General features: G+C 36.4%; 2 protein-coding genes across 3 annotated transcripts; one reads left to right on the forward strand and one right to left on the reverse strand.

The window, feature by feature from the left end:
* Positions 1–458: 458 nt before the first annotated feature.
* prpf18 (pre-mRNA processing factor 18) lies at positions 459–11,479 on the reverse strand. Of its 2 annotated transcripts, XM_015381923.1 has the most exons (11): positions 11,329–11,470; positions 10,213–10,290; positions 9,977–10,003; positions 7,376–7,477; positions 7,167–7,280; positions 6,875–7,021; positions 6,642–6,710; positions 4,003–4,143; positions 3,838–3,909; positions 3,607–3,762; positions 459–661 (listed from the first exon to the last, which is right to left on the reverse strand). In XM_015381923.1, the coding sequence occupies exons 1-11, from the start codon at positions 11,392–11,394 to the stop codon at positions 581–583; spliced, it is 1,053 nt and encodes a 350-aa protein (XP_015237409.1). In that variant the 5' UTR covers positions 11,395–11,470; the 3' UTR covers positions 459–580. The 2 variants fall into 2 exon arrangements, with proteins under 2 accessions (XP_015237409.1, XP_015237410.1); XM_015381924.1 differs by lacking the exon at positions 9,977–10,003 and having other exon boundaries at positions 11,329–11,479.
* Positions 11,480–13,977: 2,498 nt separating this feature from the next.
* bend7 (BEN domain containing 7) lies at positions 13,978–20,438 on the forward strand. The gene is made up of 8 exons (XM_015381889.1): positions 13,978–14,186; positions 14,633–14,686; positions 15,377–15,721; positions 18,355–18,468; positions 18,541–18,750; positions 19,122–19,207; positions 19,941–20,058; positions 20,146–20,438. The coding sequence occupies exons 1-8, from the start codon at positions 14,123–14,125 to the stop codon at positions 20,352–20,354; spliced, it is 1,200 nt and encodes a 399-aa protein (XP_015237375.1). The 5' UTR covers positions 13,978–14,122; the 3' UTR covers positions 20,355–20,438.
* Positions 20,439–21,494: the final 1,056 nt, after the last annotated feature.

A 21,494-nucleotide genomic window follows, 5' to 3' on the forward strand; every position in this document is an offset into this window, starting at 1 on the left:
GGACAATGGCAACTAAAAGTAGCTCCACTCAGCAGCTCAGCTGCAGAAGGAAGAAAATCTATGCAATTCCAGAGCAGAACGTATCTTTGGAAGGTAAGTTTTGCTGTGCATAAACAAAGAGGTAATGGCCAAAGAAACTACACTGTTTTCAAACTCTCCCTACAAAGGTATATCTATATACTGATAGGAATTTGGACTTCTTCAAAATGTACATAAAGATTGACCAATAACAGTTATCACATGTTTAATATACTTTTCATATTTCAGGTGTAATAAAACTTACACTACATCAACTTAGCTTTACTGTTCTTGTAACACAGCTTGTAAATAACTCACTGAAAGCATAAGCTGAACAATATTCCAGAAAGAAAGGAAAAAGTAAAAAAGCCAAACATCTGCCATGTGTTTTACATCTTTTCCATATACTGTTGACCTTTTCTTACCCAAGCCATGTTCTGGTGTATTTTATACATAAGACATTCATGTCTGAAGTTTCTGAGACACAGTATCAACTGATATTCAGTCACATCATAATAAATGAGCAGGTTTGAAAAAAAACTCCCAGTATTAAAGTCCCTTGTTAAAGAGCGTTGTACTCCACACACTTAGATGGATCAGTTGGGAAGTGTTTCTGACAGATAGTCATTAGCCTCTTCAGACCCTGCAGAAAAGGAAAAATAAATATTGAGTGAAAGACAGTCTTGCTTTTTATTTTGAGTTCAATTCATCTTTTAAACAGGAAAGAGTAATGGTTTGGTTTCTAAACATGAAAACCCTTCATTATGTTTATATTAAAAAAAATTTTTTTAAGTCAAGCCAATAAACTCAATTTTAATTTAACTATCTATATAGCCGCCTCTCAGAAAAAAAAATCTGAAGATGGTTTAAAACAAAAACAAATACTTCTTCTGTCTAATAATGAATACTGTCATAGAACATGACTGCATTTCAATTGTATCAGAGTTATAAAACTATACTACCATGTTTAGTTTATTAATCTAATTAGTAATTTAAAAAAATCTTTGCAAGCAAACTCTGCAGTGAATGACTTTACAGCCATCCTCTCTGTCGACAGCATGGAGCACTATTTAACAGTTTATTGCATTGTATCATTAATGAAGCCATACCATGATAATACATAAAGGGATCTAAACTGAGGAGCTTTAAAGTGCTTTTTTATCCAAACATATTTAAATGTATTTTTCCTATACCAGAGCCCTCATATTCTGCTCAAACAGGGGGTTCACTCAATTTGGCAAACAGCATGTAAACAGAGGTAAACATTGAAAAAAAAATGAAGCTATAGGCTTAAAATAACTCCGATTTAAGTCATTTCTCTAACTTTTAATGTAGAGCAATTTAATGAAGCTCATGGCAGTTTTTTTTTCTCTTAGCTTTGCTATTACTCACCGATAATTTTGTTCATATCATATTTTAATGAGGATCCAGTAAGTCACATGTAGGTAAAACACACAGACGTCTTTGTCCTTCTTTGCAAAAATTCAGCTTAACAAAAGTCAACATTACGCCATCTGTTTACAAGCTTAGTTTTAATATTATTAATGTTTAGGGATGTCTGTTAATGTTAACCAGTGCCCTTGAAGATTGTTAATGGTTTTAAATTGTAGATTTGAGCATTTCAAATTCTGTCAGAAGGAAAGTTTGACCTCTGGGTGAACTTGCCAGGGTGCTCATGCATACGTCTGAGACTTAACTGTTGAATAATCAGTTTGATCTGTGCTGGTGTGAGCTCTTTCCTCTTTATTTTATGCTTCCTAATACAAAAATAAAGTGCATGAAGTGTGAAGTACTTTAAGTTTTATCATATTTAAGGGAACAGGACTAGACTGGAAATCAATTGGCTGCTTAAAAGAAGATATGAATTTGGATTACAGCATATACCACAGATGTTTCATGAATATATATTAGCAAATACTGCCAGTTGTAAAGAGGCAATATTCTCTTCTCTTACTTACTGAAGAGAAACGCTGCTGTAAGACGCCTATTAGCCAAGTATATTAGCTTTAAATATAGCCCAATTACTTAAGGAACAAAACAGGTAACAAGCATTAAACACATAAAAAAGTATAAAAAGCCAAGAAACCAACTGAAATCTGTGAGCATTTAGTAGGCATTCCTGCTGTGTGGTATCTGTAGAGGGTGTTAACACCAAGTAATGGCCTATAAAAAAAAAGCTAGGTCATTACCATACTACTGTGTAAGTGGTATGAGTGGTAAATACAAAGACAACTACACAAGAAAGTTTTTCTGTTGCAAAATATATTGAAGCAATGGTAAAGTCTTCATCTGTAAACTTCTGCAAATTCCAGGGGGCTGCAGCACAGCAGCCAGAGGATGGTGAATTTTACAGGAATTATTTTCAAAGAGTTAAAAAGAATAAGAAACAGTGTTCTCCAAGGAGTTCTCACAGAGAGCTTCCGACCAGAAAACATCACGAAAAAAGTTTCATTAAGTGAAAAAAAAAAAAAACCTCTGGATTTTGTTTACCAATTTAGAAGACGTTTCGCTTCCCAATCCAGAAGTTGAGAAATCTTTCTGGATGGGAAATGAAACGTCTTCTAACTTGGAAACAAAGTCCAGTGGTTGTTTTTCTTTACTTTTTTTTGACTGAGAACCTTTAGCAGCATCACGCAAAAAGAAAAGTTTGCAGCTGGGAACATTATGATGTGTTTAATTGAAACACAAACTATAGCTGAGCAGTTCTCGGTGATGAAATGTTCACCATCAAGAACTGCTTTCCACAAGGTACTTAATAAATTCTTTAAGCATTTTTATTTCTTGTGCTTTTATTCTTATTTTTGTTTTCCTTTAGTGTAGACTACATTGCTTGTTAAAGACACCTGATTTGAATTTTTTTTTTCTAAATGCTGGTTTATGCTTTACAGCAGCTTAGGAGACATTATCTTGATAATTTGAACAAAAAACAGAACTGAATCAATAACTAGGATAAACAATATAAATATCTAATATGGTATTGGTTGTGATTTTCTGAAAAGTCCTGACTTGGAGATTAATAGACAAGGCAAGTGTATTTACAGAGGATCATTGATGCACAACATCATCTAAAGTGCATCCTGGCTCATTAACAGAAAGATGGATAGAAAACAAAGCATAGAAATAAAAGCATTTTATAACAGAAAAAGATTGAGAAATCTTTTTAAATAATTCAGACAGATTCTTTGATAAAACAAATCAAAACAAATTATTTCAGTCCTGATTTCAAGGACCCAGTATTTTCTGCACAGAAGCTTGTTTTAGAGGTAAGGAACATGGAAAGTTAAAGATGGCTGACCTGTTATGCTATGGTCAGAGAGTAAACAGGTATATGAACAAATTAGGGATCTAAATTATACTTGAAAAGAGACTCAGAAATAAGTTTTAGCCAAAAACCACTTAGAGACAAATTTAAGATGATCTGTCAACAAACTGGGAACTGTTGCAGTGTTTTAAAAACTGTTGAGCTTTATAAAGACACTGCTGCAGTAATCCTCATTGTAAGAAAAGGCATGGATCTTTTTCTCTATGTTTTTTTTTTTTTTTTTTTTTACAAGACTTGATGGACAGCATCCAATCAGGGTAACTCACCTGAATATATTTTCTCTGCGTCTCGTCATTGAGCACATGCGCCACGTGTTTGGAGAAGATCTTTTCACGTCCAGTACGGGCATGGATACCCACCATAGTGACGCCAATAGGCCAGGGAGCATTACCAATAGCCATCTGTAGGTAGGCGTCGTTTGCCTGGAATGAAAACTGGTTGTTAAAATATGCACTGATGGATAGGCATTAGTCAAAAGCAGAGTGAACTGATAGTACCTTAACATACTCTCTCTCCAGCATGAATTTAATTATATCTGTGATGGACTCTTTTATGTCAGGTGGTAAATTCTGAAAGAAATACAAAACATAAAAAAATATTTCATGTGTCATTTTAGCTCAAATACAAATCAGTTTTGAACATTTATTCTTAAAAAGAATCACCTTCTTCCTGAGCTTTTTAAAGAGAGGCTCCAGGTAAGACTCAGTCTGCGAATGTGTTGCACTGGCAACCTTCCCCTGAACGCTGCGCTTCACGTGGTCCTCTCTGCTGTTCAGGTCTTTGGCCCAAACACCCAGAAGAAACTATAACACCAAGATGAAATATGGTTTTAGGAATCTGCTAATAAACAACTCTAAACAAATGGATTACTACTGGTTCATAGGTTCAATCAGGTCAGTGATAACTATTAGGTTTTAAAACTAAAAAAACAATTTTCAACATAAAGTTCAAATTACAACTATGGAGTTTGTAACTCATCCAAAACTAGGTAAAACTTGTTTCACTGAAAGCTTTAATTAAACACCTGCCCATTTAATATGGTCTCCTGTGAGGCATGGTGTAAATTACTTCCTTTTAAACGAGTTAGAATAGATTTCTAGGTTATATCCTTGATATATTTTACTGGGGTGCACATTGGTACAGTGGGTAGCACTGTTCCCTTGCATCAAGAAGGTTCTAGGTATTATTCCTGTTTGCATGTTCTCCCTGTGTACGAGTGGGTTCTCTCCGGGTACTCTATCTTCCTCCCACAGTACAAACACATGACTGTTGGCTTCTCTACATTTTTCTTAGCTGTGAGTGTGTGTGTGTGTGTGTGTGTGTATGGATGTGTGTCTCTGTGCTGCACTGCGACAGACTGGTGACCTGTCCAGGTACCGCCTCTACGGGCACCGGCCGCACCACGACCCCTAACAAGGTCTAAGCAGGAGAAAATGGATGAATGGATATATTACTGGATAGGACATCCCCTATCCATAACTATAGCTAGGGATGGGCCATTGCTATGCAATGAGTTGCCAAAAAAACCCATTCTGCTCTAATGAGGAATAAGCATGGATCAGTCATAAAAATTGTTGTAGCATACTTATTTACGTATTTTTTATCTAATCTTTTAAAAATATGGTCCAACTTAGAGCTGAAAAAAATGCAGATGTTATGATGAATACAAATATGTGCTCTGCCTAAACATAAATCCAAAAACAGTGTGGGAAGCATGCATTACATACAGGGGTTATCACTAGGATTTTTTTACTGGTGTAGCGCAAAAAGTAAATTGTTTATTTTCTTTTTCAATGTTGGGAGGAGATGTTGATATCTCCCTTAATATGCAAACTACCGTAGTGAGTCAGGTATAGTTTGCATATTAATCATCTGCAGTGATGATTAATGTGTGGTTGTTCATTCTTTTTTGGCTTTAATGAAAAATTAAGTTAAATTAATATGCTAATAAAAGAAGGTTAATGTGACTATAACCTTCAGGAGGCAGCCTGGACACCGGCAGCAGCGGGATATCAGTTGTCAATAAGATTCGGCACCAAGAACTGAAAATCGATTGGAACTGGTTCTGACCTTTCAATTCTTCTGGAATCGATACATTCTCAGTCCGCCAACCGGAAAAAAGCTGCTTAATATCGGCGAAAAAGAATCTGCAGTGAGCAACCATCTGTTTTTGATGCAGCGTTTTAAAGTGTGGCTTACAGTGAATTAAAGACATGACCACCCTGCTACCTGTAACACTGGCGATGGGATTATATGCAAAGGATGGTGCAGGACCAACATGATTAAACACCAACTCAAAATATCTCTGACCCGCTTCACCGGTTTTATAAGACAGGTTTCTCGAGGGAATTTTTCCCCCTCTTAATTTGTGGCACACCTTCTGCAGGGAGGGCCAAACCCATTTCATACTTTCTTCCTCTTGCTTTAGTTCCTAACAGATTGAACCATACAGACTTTAATCTAAATCTGCCAGACTTATTAATGATTTTAAACATGATTTATCAATTTTTCCCCTCATTTCATTTGGAATCTGATTCATATGATAAAACCCACTAACTAAATGACAAAGTATGAAATTGCATTTTCCTCTCTACACAAAAGTTAAACAGTACTTCCGTGTCTAGTTGACTGGAATTGAGGTGCAGTAAATTACAGTGTATAATATATAACATATAAATTCCAAAAGGTATTCCAGCAGAGTGTGAGTGCTGTGCTGCTTGTTCCTCCAGCTCTGCTGTCTGGCACAATGTCACAGTCAGAAAAGAAAATAAGTTAGGTTAGCTTGTATAACCTGATATTAATGTCAATAAATGAAGCAGATGTATGATTTACGCAGATTACCATGCAAAAAATTTACTTTTAAACACTGACTACAGCCTGCACAACTTTCTCTGCTCTACCAATCTTTTCTACAGTGTAAAATAAGTATGAAAGGATGGTTGTCTATCAATCTTTTACTTTTTGGCATCTTTGCCAACTGCCCTCTGTTTCATTCCTTTGTTTCATACTTGGAGGGACCGATTTTATCTCCCCATTTTGTAAATTGACCCAGTCTGAGGTTGTTACTGTGGCAGAGGGGGCAGCTATACAGCAGCAGAGAAACACAGCTGCATTTTGTCAGCTAACAAAAAGAAAAAAACAATATGACAATGGGGCAGTTTGGCTTTAAAACCCAACAGTCCAACACAATATTTATAAAGAAAGTGGATGAAAAATACATTGATATTAGTGAATAAAAAAAGTGAAACTATATTATTAATCAGCTCCCTCTAGACAAATCGGGCAGTTTCTTTAGTCTTACCTTTAAAAATTTGGCAATGACATCCTGATCTCCACTATCATCCCCAGTGCCCAAGGTGTTTCCAAGAGCCTAGACAGGAATTTGGAAAAAAGAGAAAATACATTAGAAAATGCTATAATAAATGGTTTATGATTAATCAACTATGAATACTGAAATATTTGATAAAATCTAATTTTACTACTAGAATGTTTTTGGGTATTTCCCCCCTTTTTAACATTCTACTGAGTTTTTACCTCAAGCTCTTCTATGGTGGTGTTTTCTTCGTGAACTTTCAGATCGTGCTGCGTGTCTGGTTCCCCCGACTCTGTTCCTCCAACAATTTCGTTCAGATATTGCTGGTCGATCTTATCCATGGCTGCTTTCAGGTCATTCCTTAAACCCTGGAGCCATTAAAAACATATTAAGGTGCTGACCAAACCCAAAATAAAGCCTTAAAGTGGTTTTGTTTTTGAGCTTTCTAGGACTTAGCAGCAATACAGGTTCCTTGATTTTTTTTTTTTTCTTTTTTTTTCTTTTTTTTTTTACCTTGTTTACTTCTGGGGTCAAAATCTCAATTTTTCTGAGTCTCTGGAAGGCATCATAATCTGATTCTCCAAACAATCTGATTGGTTCCCCTCGCTCTCGAAGCCGTCGAATTACCTGCACAAATAGTGCCAAGAACAAAATTTACACTGCAACAGAAAAGGAAAAGGACTTGAAAGGTGGTAAATAGGAGCATACACTGGCTGACTGACCTCTTGTCGCGAAAGAGTCATCGGCAGCTTCTCCTCGGTTAATTCAAGCTCCAACACCGGGTTAGCTGAAGTGGACGGTTCATTCTCCTCCGTTTTAACAATCTTCAGGACAGCATGGATGAAAAGAGAAATAATGAATATGGGGGAAAAAAAATTTGTAAAATATAAAAACTTCATCACATGGAAATGTTATTTCCTTGCAAAAAATGCAAATTAAAATAAAATATCTATGTGCAAAAAGTGTTATTTTTTTCAATTGGTTAGTTTTACATGGTGATTTTTTTTGTACCGGTACCTTTTTTCCTTTGTTTTAGAAATAATAATTGAGCGAGCCTTTTCTAACATTCTACAGTGTAAATTAAGTAAAAAAGGCTGTTGGGATTCGTGCTGATATTGTATCGGGTCAATATTGGTATCGGCCAAATCGCAAACCGCAATATTAGTATCATATCGAAAATGAAAAAGTTGTATCGGGACACCCCTACCTAAAATGAAGTCAAGTTCACATGTACATCTGAACTCCATACAGCAATAGATGTAGAATACAGTGCCATGCAAAACTACCTAAAACCTTTTCATAATAGTGACAATACATTTGCAAACGTAAATGTATTAAGTGAGATTTTCTGTGACACATCAACACAGTGGCAAGACAGAGGAAAATTACAAGCGGTTTATAAAGCTCTGAACCTAAACAAAACATTATGAAACGTGTGGTATTTGTTTGGGTTTTCTTTTGTGCTTTTTACTTTAATACGCAGGAATAAAATCAAGTGCTACGAATATTCTTCCAGCCGGGCAAAGAAAGCACAGATCAGAAGAGCAGTCAGGAGGCATAAGGTAGGAGAGACGAACAGATCAATGGCTCAGGCCAAGAAATATATTGACACAACAACAGCTGGCCATGCACTTCCCTTAGCTGACTTAATAGAAGAGTGGCATGAAGAAAGCAACTGCTGAAAAAATCCTTAAGACATCGGGTCTGTAGTTTTCAACATAAGGGACAGAGCAGAGATATGGAAGAAGGGAAACTGGTTGGATGAGATTTACATTTTACTCTTTGTCCTATATGAAAACATTGTGTGTGGGGAATGGTGGTGATGCAGGGGTAAAGACCACAACCCATGTATGGAGGCCTCAGTCCTCGTCACAGCTGTCACGAGTTTGAGTCTCAGTCTGTTGACCTTTGCCAAAGGTCTTCGCCCTCTCTTTCAACCCCATCTTGCCCGTTAACTTTCAAATAATATCATGTGTGGGCGAACACTGGGCATCAAGTGTGCCATTCTATAGGGATGCAAAGGGGTGGTGGCAGCATCATGCTTTAGGGCTATTTTTCTTTACTCATGCTGTTGAAGGCGCTGATCAGATATGGTGAACAGAAGGAGGTAAATGCAAGGAAAACCTTGCAAAAACTTGTTAGAAGTGGCAAAAGATGAGGGGCTGGGATGGGGGGGAAATACCCTAAGCACACAGCTAGAGGTACAGTTGAATAGTTTTGATCTGAGAATATTGGTGTATGAGATCGAGCCACTCAGGTTCTGTATATTAAACTGAAAGCCCATGGTGAAACGTGAAGATCTATCTATCCAAAATGACATATCTTGAACATATTTTGTGGGGATGAGTTGGGCAGAAATTCAGCTTTTAGTTTTACAGAGCTCATATAGACGTACTACTAAAAGTGTGTGCTGCAAGTCTTGTCAATTAATTGAAAACCATACTTCTTATTTGCCGTGCCTTTACAATTATGCATCACCTGGAACCTGTATAATATCCGAGATAAGCACATTGCCATTTGTATCTAAAATGCAAGGTAGTTCATCGGCTATGAAAGCTTTTGCACGGCACTGTTTATCAACTAGTTGAACAAAGTATTTCACAATGTCAGATTTCAACATTCTTTGCACACTCAAAAGCCAAACTGAGGATAAAGCATATTCAGTGCAAAAAAGAAAACTTGGAAAAAAAAAACAAATCATGCATTAATGTACGCATGCATCTCAGCCTTTAAGATTGTGGTTGTAGCTGCAGGCTAAAGGACCAACTATAAAATGGTAATAGGAATGTTTTCAAAAAATAAAAATTTACTAAACATAATACATTACATTAAGTAGAAAGGCGAAGAGATTTGTTTGGTTTTTTTTACTTTGGGAAAATATATTTGAAGGGATTGCCAAAGTAATAAGGACAAAAAAAAAAATCACAGGCCACTTGTAGTTGGTCTAAAATTTCCATCTCATTTCAGAAATATTCTGCATTATAAAAAAAAAGCACAGCCAGATCAAATAAAGTGGTTATTTTTAAATGTATATGCCACACTAAGAAAAAAACAAAATCATGCTGTGTCCCTTTTAAGCTTTATCTCTTCTTTCCTTATCTACTTCCCTTTGAACAAAAAACTTTAGGACTTCAACTAGCTGAATAAAGGTTGATTTTAAAATTTGAGTAACTGCATTTCTTGGATTACTATTCTAGTCAATAGAACTCCCAGTTTTTATTATCCATAGTAACCAGAGAAGATGCCAAGGAAGTAGAAGCCTCAGGGACACAGATCTTTTCATCATGCATCCTGTTTGCTACTTTCACTGAGTAATCCCATACCTGGCTCTTAGGAGTCTCTGTCTGAACCTACAGGTGTAGGCAGTAGAGGCAGGTTGTGGAAAAACAACATAGTAAACAAAGACACTCATGTAGACTAGAACATAAGGTCCTGGACCAGGATTTAAGTAAAATGAAACTTTACAGCAATGCTAGAGACAAAATTGACAACGTTAAATTATTAAGCTGTTTAAGCATGCTTAAAATAACAGAGTAAGAAAAATGCTCATGTTATTTACCTTATATCCACACCTTTTAAAGTATTCTTCTTTTTCCTTGCGTGCAAGATCAGCCCTTTTGAAGCATTTTGTGGATTCCTGAAAAATGACAATTGTTACTTTCAAAGGACACAGCATATTTAGTAATGAACATTCCCCAACATGGTAAGACTGTCTCATGTTCAATGGAAGGTTGGTTTGTGAAATCTCCAGCTGAGCACCACATAATACAATAAATTGATATTAATATGGACTATGCAATGCACAAATCACAGCAAAAGTAAGAGATAACAGAAAGGGGAAACAAATCAACACTGGTGCACTTATAATAGTAACCAAGGCAAGAGTTTGGTGATGAGAATTCCTTCCTGATCGCTGTGTTATTGTTGTTGCTCTTTCTTTAAAATCTGAATGCAGTATCAGAGATTACTATTAGTGTATCTGCTGCATGATTAACTAAACGCCTATGCTCTTAATCCGGTTTAGATTAGATTTCTCTTAAAAATTCTCTTCAAATGTAATTTCGATTATTGCATGTTTTTGCTGCTTTTGTAACAGGCAACATATGCAACATAGTGTAAAGACTGATATAACATTTGAATCCCGTTTAAAATATGTTTTTAGACTTTTCCTAATTCACCTGGCACATTTCATTGGAAAATCACTCCAAATACATTTTGTTTTCATCTGGGTCAACAATTGCTCTCAGTTAGGCCGTACAAAATTGTGAAGTTATTTCAAATATTTAAACGGCAATATTTATTTTAAGTAAAACATTATTGGTAAATGTGGCAGAGTAGCAAGTACAAAGAATAAAGATAAAAATAAAACCTAAATATTGAGCTAAACGTCTCATCCCCGGATGTGGTTAAAATAAAGCTTTAAAAGTTGCAAAAACAACGGCAAGCATATTTTGCTACAAGTTCAAACTCTGCGACAGTTTTTTTTTTGTTGAAATACATAATTAGGGGGATTTTTTAAACCAGTTGTTTATAAGGAGCGTTCCTTTATATTAGATTGTTGTTGTTTTCTTAAAGGATGTTTCTAGAAAGAAACTGCTTTAACAATGCTAACAATGCTAAGCTACATGTAACCGTGACCTAAGCAGAGAAGATTGCAAAATTTAGAAATACTCACGTCAACAAGCTGTTTCTCTTCGAGAAGTTTCCTCTTCCTTGCTATTTCAGCTTTTAAAATATCCATTTCATAAAGATAAGGTTTATTAACGTTTTATGTAGCGGAGAGCTACGCTCGTGCCCTCAAATGGCTGAACCGGAAGCTAAACTGGCCCTGAATCTTCGAAATAAGAGTCAGCTTGGCAAGTTTATGTGAATATTTCAAAATAAAAGTTGCAATAAAATTCAATGTTCTTGAGGTTTGGAAAAGCAGATCAAACTCTACGAAAGTTTTCACATTATTGTCCATTCAACTAAAACCTTTAGTTTTTAAAGTAATTTATTAGGAAAAGTAGCTTGACACAAAATGACACAAAGCTTTTCTCAGAAACGTTCATATCTGATTAATTTATCTTTAATGAAAAAGTCACAAGATGATCATGGTAGATATGGCCAAAGACAGCTACTCTATTCAAAATAGACCAAAACTTTCCACACTCCCTTCTATGTCCTGCAGAAACCTGACACAACACCTCACCGTTTACATTGTAAACTTTACAATGTCTGAAAAATGGTGATAGCACTAGCCTGCTGGTGATACTTCTAAAAAAATGTGGATAAAGTTAATATAGTGATGACCCAATCTGACACTGATATCTGAAATCTGTCCATTATCAGGCAAAAAAAAAAACAACAACATTCGAATAAAACTGTACCTACAATCTCTCATGTGAGTAAAAACACTCCACTGCTGTTTAAAATTTATATAACCCATTAGCAAACAATACATGGGTCAGTTTGTCTTCAAAATGTTGGTGTTCACTGCTGTTCCCTTTTTGTGTAATATTCTTTGTTCAAGCCTTTTCTAAAATTTCACACTACTAAAGCTTCAACATACTATTGGAAGTAAAAATTCATGTAGTTTAATGGAAGGTAGTCTGGCAGAAAGCCTGTATGGTTGTAAAACCTTTGAGACCATTGTGGACGTTCACCTTGCAGCGGAAGCCTAAACATAATGTCCTGCCCAAGGCAGAACCAAACGCAGCCACTGCTTAGAGCCCCAAAACCATCAGGGGCCTCCCATAGATGCTAGAAGTTTAACACAGATCGCACCTCTAAAGGTTTTATATGATTTATTTTAGAGAAAAAAGAGAAGGGTAGCATTGGACAGAAATCTTTGTCTTATTTTAACCATGTATACTAAAACCTTGACAAATACAGACAACAAGTGGACACGAAGAAAGAAAAAACAACGAAAACAGTACATCAACCACCAATAGAACAAAAACAAAAACGTAGAAATAAAAAATAAATGGAAATCAGGAAAACATGTTACAAATAACTGGTAAACCAGTTCATTAAAAAAAAGTAATATTTTTTGAAAAATGGAGGGTGGCAGTACTTAGAGGACTCTGTTATGGCCAATAAGGGACTCTGCTCTGTAAAATGTTTTCTCTGACCCTTGAATTCTTTCCAAATCCACACATAACATTATATCCCTAATCCTGTATGACTGACGGGGAGGACAAATCTTTTCACCAAAGCAACACTAAGCCTCCAGTCAGTACGGATGAAAAGACTAAAAGGCTAGCACCTTGAGTTTGGATCTAAGTAATTCCATTATGATCTGATTGGATTATAAAAGAGATCAGAGATGATCTAAAAAAAAAAACAGATGTCCAAAATTAGCTAGGAAAAAACAGCATTTATCACTTATAGGGTCTACATCTGGGTATATAATGCTAGTCTGGCCGCAGAAAGGTGCATACAAGATTGTGGCGGTGGTGCACAGTGAGTGTGACTCATGTATGGAGGGATCAGTCCTCCAGTGTGGTTTTCGTTGGTTTAAGTCTATTGACCTTTGCATGATTTTTCCCTTATATCAGGGTTATCCCTGGACAACCTGTGGGCCTGAAAAAACTTTAAAGTGTATAGAGGCAGTTCCAAACTTAGAGGCCAGACATTGACCCTGATAATTGTATTTTTACAACAGACTAGAAAGCAATAGGTTTTACAAACAATTTTAGTATGAAGCAAATACTGTTAGGGTTTTTTTTTGTTTGTTTTTTTGAGTACCGGTATAGTTGTTTATTTTAATATTTAAAGATTTATGCTTTTAACTTGTTTTTTTAAGTAGGTTAATATATTTTGAAGTAGTTTTTTACTGTGTTTAAACATTTGAAACATTATAAATTAAACTGTGTTATATAATTAAACGTTAATATGTGAAAATAAAACTTTTTAGAGAGACAGTTTTAAAATCTTGGTTCTATGTTGGAAAGGTAAAAAAAGGAATACAATGACAGACACTTCTGTAGGGGCTGATTTTTATTAGATTCATTTTTTTATTTTATTTTTTTATTGGATTGGAAATGATAAGACTTTAAAAAGCAGTTTTGAAACTGATATTAAGTGAAGATTAAACATATAACACGCGTTTGTATTATTATTTTACCGGTAATTCTGAGTTAATGCGGTGTAGAGACCTGGATCAAATGAATGAATGAATCATACCATCAGGTGGCGCAAAGGGATATGTCACGAATTGTTAATATTAAAGTCATTAAGGTTTTCACATGGCGAAAGGAAAAGAGCAAGGAGATCACTTTCACCAAGAGCTTTTTTTGGGGTTAATTTAAATCTAAAACGGCGAGAATCATCCAATATCAGGATTTAAAACCTTACAGGAGGGAGGATTGTTGATTAATAAAGCAGATTGAGTGATTTTGCGCTGAGTGCCTCCTATAGGCTGGTCTCTGCTGTTCTGCCGAGGATCTTTCTCCGCTACTCGACTTTCTGGATCATTTTATTGGAAGATGGAGTTTGGGGAAAGGAAGAGGAGAAGAAAGTCTCAGAGCTTCAAACTGGTGACGGATGAAGGTAGGCTGCTGTGTGTCTGGCTGTTTGTCTGGTTCCAGCAGAGACCATCCGCAGACAGAAAAGGATGGCCACGACAATGCAGCGTCCCTCCATCTATTTTAATATGCAATCCGTTAAATATTATAGTGTAAATCAAAAGCAACACATAAAAGCGGAAGAAAAACAACGCTCCATATGCATCCGGATTTAAAGGATTTTTCCTTTAGAATGTGGATAATGTAAACACCTGTTCCGCACGGGTATTCTGATGAAAACAGCTTTATTTGTTGACTTTTTTGGGTGAATAAATAGACTCTAGAACATGTGAATGAAGAGCTACTCTATGCAACCCACAGGTGGCGGTTGCTGCTCTGTTTACCTGCAGAGATTCATCCTTTAAATTATGATACCATAATTTTCCCTACATTTTCTTCATTATCTAGCTTTTTTTTTTTTTTTATGTCTAGATTTGGACTCTTCATACGTGATTAATTCCAGCTCCAGAGATGTGAATGGCCAAAGTAAGTATTCTGCTGCTGTAACCCAAGGTTTGTGTCAAGGATTCTTTAACATATAGTTCCTGAAAAGCCTTAGAAATAAAAAATTTGACTCCATGCATCCTTTTTGGGTATGAAAAAAAATATTTTTGAGAGGTTTTTTAATCAATATTTAATTATGTAAAAAAAAAAAAAAAGTCTGACTATTTTTGTGGAAAATTAACTAATATTGTCACAATGAGTCTTTATTTTGTCTCACTATAACTTGATTTTTGTCCTAGCCATAGATCATTTTAGGATTTAATAATCACAATCATTTCAAATAAAAATGGCAGCTTCACTTTTTCTTTTAGTATAGATTCACCCATCAAATGGTGAAAGATCAGAAATATTTTTCCTAAATTGCCATTTCTTCATTTCATTTAAGCCTGTGCTTTTTTTAGGCTTTAGAATCTACTTTAAATTCCTGCTTTTGAGAATTATTTGTATTAGAGCACCGACTGATCCAACATTGCATTTGATCTCGGACAACAATGAGATATTTCTTAATTACGACAAAAAAAGGACAACAGACTTTTAGCTGAATATTTTGATCTGATAGAAAGAATAAAAATATAACACGATACAAGAGATGAGAAGACCAACTATATAATTTGTAACCGCTTCATTTAAGATATCATTACTTATACCTAGCCCTCTATTCTCTTTATGTAGTTTGGATGGGGGACGAGAGCATGGGAATCAAGAAACAGATCACTGGAATGATGAGGCTCCTTGGTGATAAGACTGGAAGCTTCCCTCTGCGCTCAGAGGCAGAACATAACGGCTCAACAAAAGATGGCAAAGTGACCTGTAGACACACACCTTCAATTTTATCGTTTGTGTCGGATGGTAGACAGAGCCAAAGCTGGAACTCAGTAGGGGGCACAGAGCCTCCACCATCATCCACATCAACCTCACTAGCAAATGGTCCAGGCTGTGGCCAACAGAGTACCTGCTCCAGAGGGCTCACAAATGAAAACACAGCAAAGGATTTAATAAAACCTGTTGCAACAAAAGGTAAGATGTCAGGGAAATTCAAGAGGAGGAAATTCCTGAACATATGAAGTTTTCATGCCTCCTTAATTGTTTCAGATTTATTCACATAACAAACTTTGATATGTCTTATCGGTACTTTGTGTAATAAAAAAACGCACATTTTGGAATGAAAAGAAAATATTTTAGCTGATTTTCAGAATTTTGCTATAAGTGCAATGCTGAAAAGTATTGCACGGATTGGTGTTCAGCCGCTCTGTCACGACCAGAACAGTAGGACTAGATTTCTCAAAACATTTATTAGCAATGTATCTGCAGTGAACATTGTGGACGTCTAAGGCAGGAACCTCTGCAGGAAGAGAACACAGGTTAGTGACCATGACAATCTGGTGGAGGATGATAATGAACATGTGAGTTTAACCTGGTCTTACAGTTGAGTCTGTGCACAGAGGATGAGGTTGGCTCCAGCCAGTCTGCTTCCAACAAGATGTGGCTGGCGCTGCCCAGAGAGTCCCAGCCATTGAAGTCCCGGAGTTTGAAGGACAGGCAGGGGATCATAGCCAAGCAGACCAAGAAAGGCAGGATAATCGGCAAAGCCAAATTCGGTGTTGAAAAATAGTTCCGGGTTCGGATCACAGACAGGCAGAAATCCGGCAGGAATCAGAAGACAGGTCAGGCAAACAGATCAGAACAGGAACAGGCAGGCTCAGCATTCCTGAGGCGGAATGGGCCAGGATCAGGCAATCAGAAAACTCATGTATGCTGGAGAACTCTTACCAAAGGCTCGAAAATAATCTTGCCCTGATTACTGGTTAAAGGCTGGTTAAATAGAGGCTGAAGCAGGTGGATCAGATGAACTGTAATGAGAACTGGGCGGAGCTAGGCAGGTGAATGGAATGAGTATTTCAGGCCATTCTTCAGCGCCAAGATAATGGCTGTGTCCGAACGTCCGCTCTAACCCCTAGATCAGTCAATCAGTATATAGAGCGGGGACTATCTAGTGGACTTTACACTGAACTCAGTTAACCGACCGTTCCGACAGTGAGTACTACTTTTTGCTCCCCGTTGGTCACGTGACTCCGCCTCCCCACACTGTATCTGCGCCATCTTTATTAATAGTCGCCACAGCCTATGGCCACAGCAGACCTCTGTGACAGCAAATCCTAAAATGCTTTGCGCAGCCCATGACGCACTCTGAGCCTTGACGTTTCTCACATTTTTAATGGCTTTTCTTTTTAAAAGTCTTCCTTTTTGCTATCCCTCATAAAGGCCAGAATTGTGGAGAGGACAGTCTGTTTCACAGATTTTTCCCTCTGAAACTGTGGGTCTCTGAAGTAGTCTAGAGCTATCAAGGGTTTTTGGTTGTGTCTCTGAACAATGCTCACCTTTCCTGATCTATTGGTTTAGGTACATGCAGATGTCTTGGTAATTTTTCCTTTGTTATATTTTCTTTCCATTTTCAGGTGAGGGATCGGTCAATGCTCCGTAAGATGTCTAAATTTTGAGATTTTCTTTTTTTTTCTTTGTTTGTTTTTTTTTAACCCAACCCTGCTTTTCTTCTTCATTACAACTTTATCCCTGGGTAGTTCTTGTTGCAACCTCTTTACCAATGTCTAATAACAAACTAGGTCTTCACAGAAAAGTTGGTAATATTACAACACAAAACTGCTGCCAGGTAGACAGTATTTAGTATTTAGGTGACTTCTGAAGGTAACTTAATTCATTGTATTTCATTTTTGAGGGTGGATTAGCATAAGTGAATACAAACACATGCCACACTTTTTATTAGCTTGTCATTTTTCATAATTTTTAGGATCTATGACGTTGGGATATTTGATTGGTCAGCTGTCCAGGGCGGCATTAGAAAGTGGAGTGTTAATACACCTTAAAAATTCTGCTGTTAGGAACTTCTTTGTGTTCAATTATTGCAAAAAAAATCCCAAATCTGTTTTTGCATTTTAAACCTTTAAACCTAAATCTTTATAAAAGCTAAAAAGGTATGGTGTTTTAATAAAGCCATGCTACTTCATAAAAGGCCAAACAGAAGCAGAACATTTTTAAATGTTTGCAGTTATAGATATATAAAAACTATCCATCCATCCATGCATCCATCCATCCATCCATCCATCCATCCATCCATCCATCCATCCATCCATCCATCCATCCATCCATCCATCCATCCATCCATCCATNTCCATCCATCCATCCATCCATCCATCCATCCATCCATCCATCCATCCATCCATCCATCCATCCATCCATCCATCCATCCATCCATCCATTGAGAGGCGGGTTACACCCTGGACAGGTTGCCAGTCCATGCATGACAACACAGAGAAAAACAGGACAAACAACCATTCACACACACACTCACACTTAAGGAGAATTTAGAAAAGCCAACGAACCTAACATTCATGTTTTTGGACTGTGGGAGGAAGTCGGAGTACCTGGAGAAAACCCAGGCATGCTCAGGGAGAACATGCAAACTACCTGCAGAAAGACCCCAAACTGGGAATTAAACCCAGAACCTTCTTGCTGCATAGCAGCAGTGATACCCACCACTCAACTGAGCAGCCCATATACGGAAATTAACTGTGCTGAATTATGCATATTAAAGAGAAAAAAAATAACAAACGTTAGCACTTCTTACTTTCCAGCAGATGGGCTTCATCCTGCTGTACCAGAGATCCCCTGCTGCATGTGTAACTGTAAGGGCACCTTACAGGCAATACTGCATGAGTTGCGAGCAATGAGGAGGATAATGCAGAAAGGTCAGGACATGGACTTGTTATATGAATAGGACAGAAACAAAAGGCAAACATAACATGTTGTTATTGTTTTAGGAACTTCTGCAAGACGGGAGCAAGCTAAATCATTTCAATCTTACATCAGCCTGGGTTCAGCTTCATGCCGCAAAGCCCAGAAGAGAAAGGTGGCTCCACTAAGTGTCTGCAGCACTAGAAGAAAGGCTCTTTCTTGTCTGGGGGCTTCTCACCAGAAAGACAAATCTACAAAAGCTGCAAAGAAAGAAGAATATGAGAAACTAGAGTCATGTACAATTTCCGGGGATGTTCCTGAACTACTACCTCAGCATGATCAAGAAGCAGACTGTGTCAAAAAAATTTATCTTCTGAATCAACTAAGAGAACATCAAGCATTGGAGGCAAGGGCCTAAGTTTGTTTATGATTTTGATGCCTTTCGACCTATTAAGACCCAATTTCTATAGCAGTTTAGAAGATAGATGAGTAGAAATGTATGCTTTTACAGAAAGCCATTAGGCATCTTGTTGATGCATTAAGTGCTGTGATAACATCCTCATGTTTTCTATTACAATGCATCCACAACATTTATGTCATGGCTAGATTAAATTTGTTGACATTTTGCTGTTGACTTCCTCACAGTCTGAGGTTCGTCTTGCCGAAGATTATGATGTTTTCATCCCAAAGGCCCAGCTAGACTCCATTTTGATTAACTATACACGCTCTGGCAGCCTGCTGTTTCGCAAACTGGTATGTATCCATTCCCAAGCTTAAGATTTACAATTAAATGAATGAGGATGACCTTAGACATTGTTTCTAGCTTCTGCACCTTAGATATACGATTAATTTCTTCATCTCTTGGTCTTTATACCATATTTTGCACTTTATTTAAAATCTATATATGCTAGAGTATATCTAAAATACTATTAAAATACTAAGCAAAAATGGGGTTACATGTACTGTTAAGTACACAAAAAGAGTTCTGTTTAAAAAAAAAAATGTAGTAAAAGTAATCATACAAATGAATTTGTGGTAGTTAGTCATGATTAAGGAAAAGGTAAGTAATTGCAATTCTTTCTTGGCATGCTATCAGTATAAATATGGCATTTATATCACTCCACAGTTGTTAAAGACATTTATTTTTACCTGTAAAGGTGTCAAACTATAAAAGGACTGGTACGTAATTTCATTTTTTGGAGGACTGCCTCTCATGTAGGCTTAAACAGCTTATATCGGTTGACCAGTAGTCCGCATTATGTGGGGCGATATTCTGGAGTTTAAGACATATTTACTTAAATGCAAAGAAACAACCAATACATAAAAATCTATTATAATAAGCCTTACTGATACAAGAAAATCTTATTGCATTGGTGTCCATCACTAAGCATAAATAACCACGATTATAAAATATGATCTGTGGCATTTCTATAAAAAAAATTTAAGTGAATAAACTAATTGCTCAAGGGCTGTGCTTTGTTTTCAGGTATGTGCCTTTTTTGACGATGCTACTTTGGCAAACTCTCTGCCAAATGGCAAAAGGAAGCGAGGGCTCAACGACAACAGAAAGGGTTTGGATCAGAACATTGTTGGTGCTATTAAAGGTGAGGGACAAATACAGGCCAAGGAACAGAGTTTTGGGGGTTTATTACATTTATATCAACCTTTATATTTTGTAAATTTATGTTAAGTGTTTACAGAGAAGTACTGCACTGAACACAGAATAGAGAAGCTGCCTGGACCTCGAGACTGGGTGCAGATTCTTCAAGATCAGATCAAACTTGCTAGAAGAAGGCTGAAAAGAGGTTTTCTGCTATTTGTCATTAATGCTACTAGTTTTACTTCGTATATATTGTCAACCAAATCTTCCATTTGTCTCATCAGACTACAGTTACTTTAAGATATTTTAATGTCTTTGTTTATTTTTGGTTAGTGCCTGTTATTGATGTCATTTTTAATACGGAGTTATGAACACTAATCCGAACCGAGGCAACTGAGCCTGCAATGTTTTACATATTGTTAAAATATTGTGGTTAATGACAGTGAACAGATTTCAGAAGGGACCAAATACCTTATAATCCTCTAAGTTTGGGTAGCTTTTTGCTTTAAATCTGTTTCATTTGAAACATTTTGATTTAAAAACAGAAAAGTTTTTTTTTTTTCCTTTTTTTTTTACAGTACTGTTTACTGCATATTTTTGGAGCCTTGTTTAATATGATTTAGTTACTTCAGGAAAAATAAGTCAAGAGAAAGTTTTTTAACAGAAGGTCTTACTTTTGTTTCATCAGATGCTGCAGATGTTGAGGAATACGGACCATCGACAAGCACTAATCTAACATGAATCAGCTTCATTAATACATGGTTTTCACAAATATAATTACAGCAGGTAATGTTACTAATTTCAACCATATTGTACCTGTTTATATTCTAATGTAAACAAAATATGTATATATATTTGTGACGCATTTGCTTTAACACCCTGTGAGCTCACAACGGCTCTGATGTTCATCTTATTCAAACCCACAAATAACTTTGCTGTGTCCCTTTCATTCACTCACAGCTCCAGTGGAATCATGTTTTATGTTCCTACAAGGATTTTTGACTTTTCATGCATCTTTTTAAAGTTTAGGAAAATTATATTTCTAGTATGCATCATTTTCCTTCATTTTATCTCCATAGTTATAGTTTCCCTCATAATGGTTAAGAAACTGCTTTCAAAAATGTATATTTTCTTTACCCAGTAATGTAATTCCTAATAATATCTATATTTATTTTTTTACAGGCTTTGATTTTGGGAGGTTTGAAAATGGTGAACTTGTTGAACATGACTGACTGATCTCATCCGCTGCCACAATTGCCTGCAGGAGATTAATTATCATTTTATTTCTTTAACTTAATGCATTTGCTGTTTTCTGCATTGCCTTTTCATCTGTGTTGAATTTTCCAAAAGAAAAGTGAAAGGTTTTATGGTCTTATCTGTTTCCATCATCAAATTGCACATTGCATAACTGTTCACTGAGGTTTAAACTGTATGCAACAA

This window comes from Cyprinodon variegatus, unplaced genomic scaffold, assembly GCF_000732505.1.
Source record: "Cyprinodon variegatus isolate N-32 unplaced genomic scaffold, C_variegatus-1.0 Scaffold244, whole genome shotgun sequence".
NCBI lineage: Eukaryota > Metazoa > Chordata > Actinopteri > Cyprinodontiformes > Cyprinodontidae > Cyprinodon > Cyprinodon variegatus.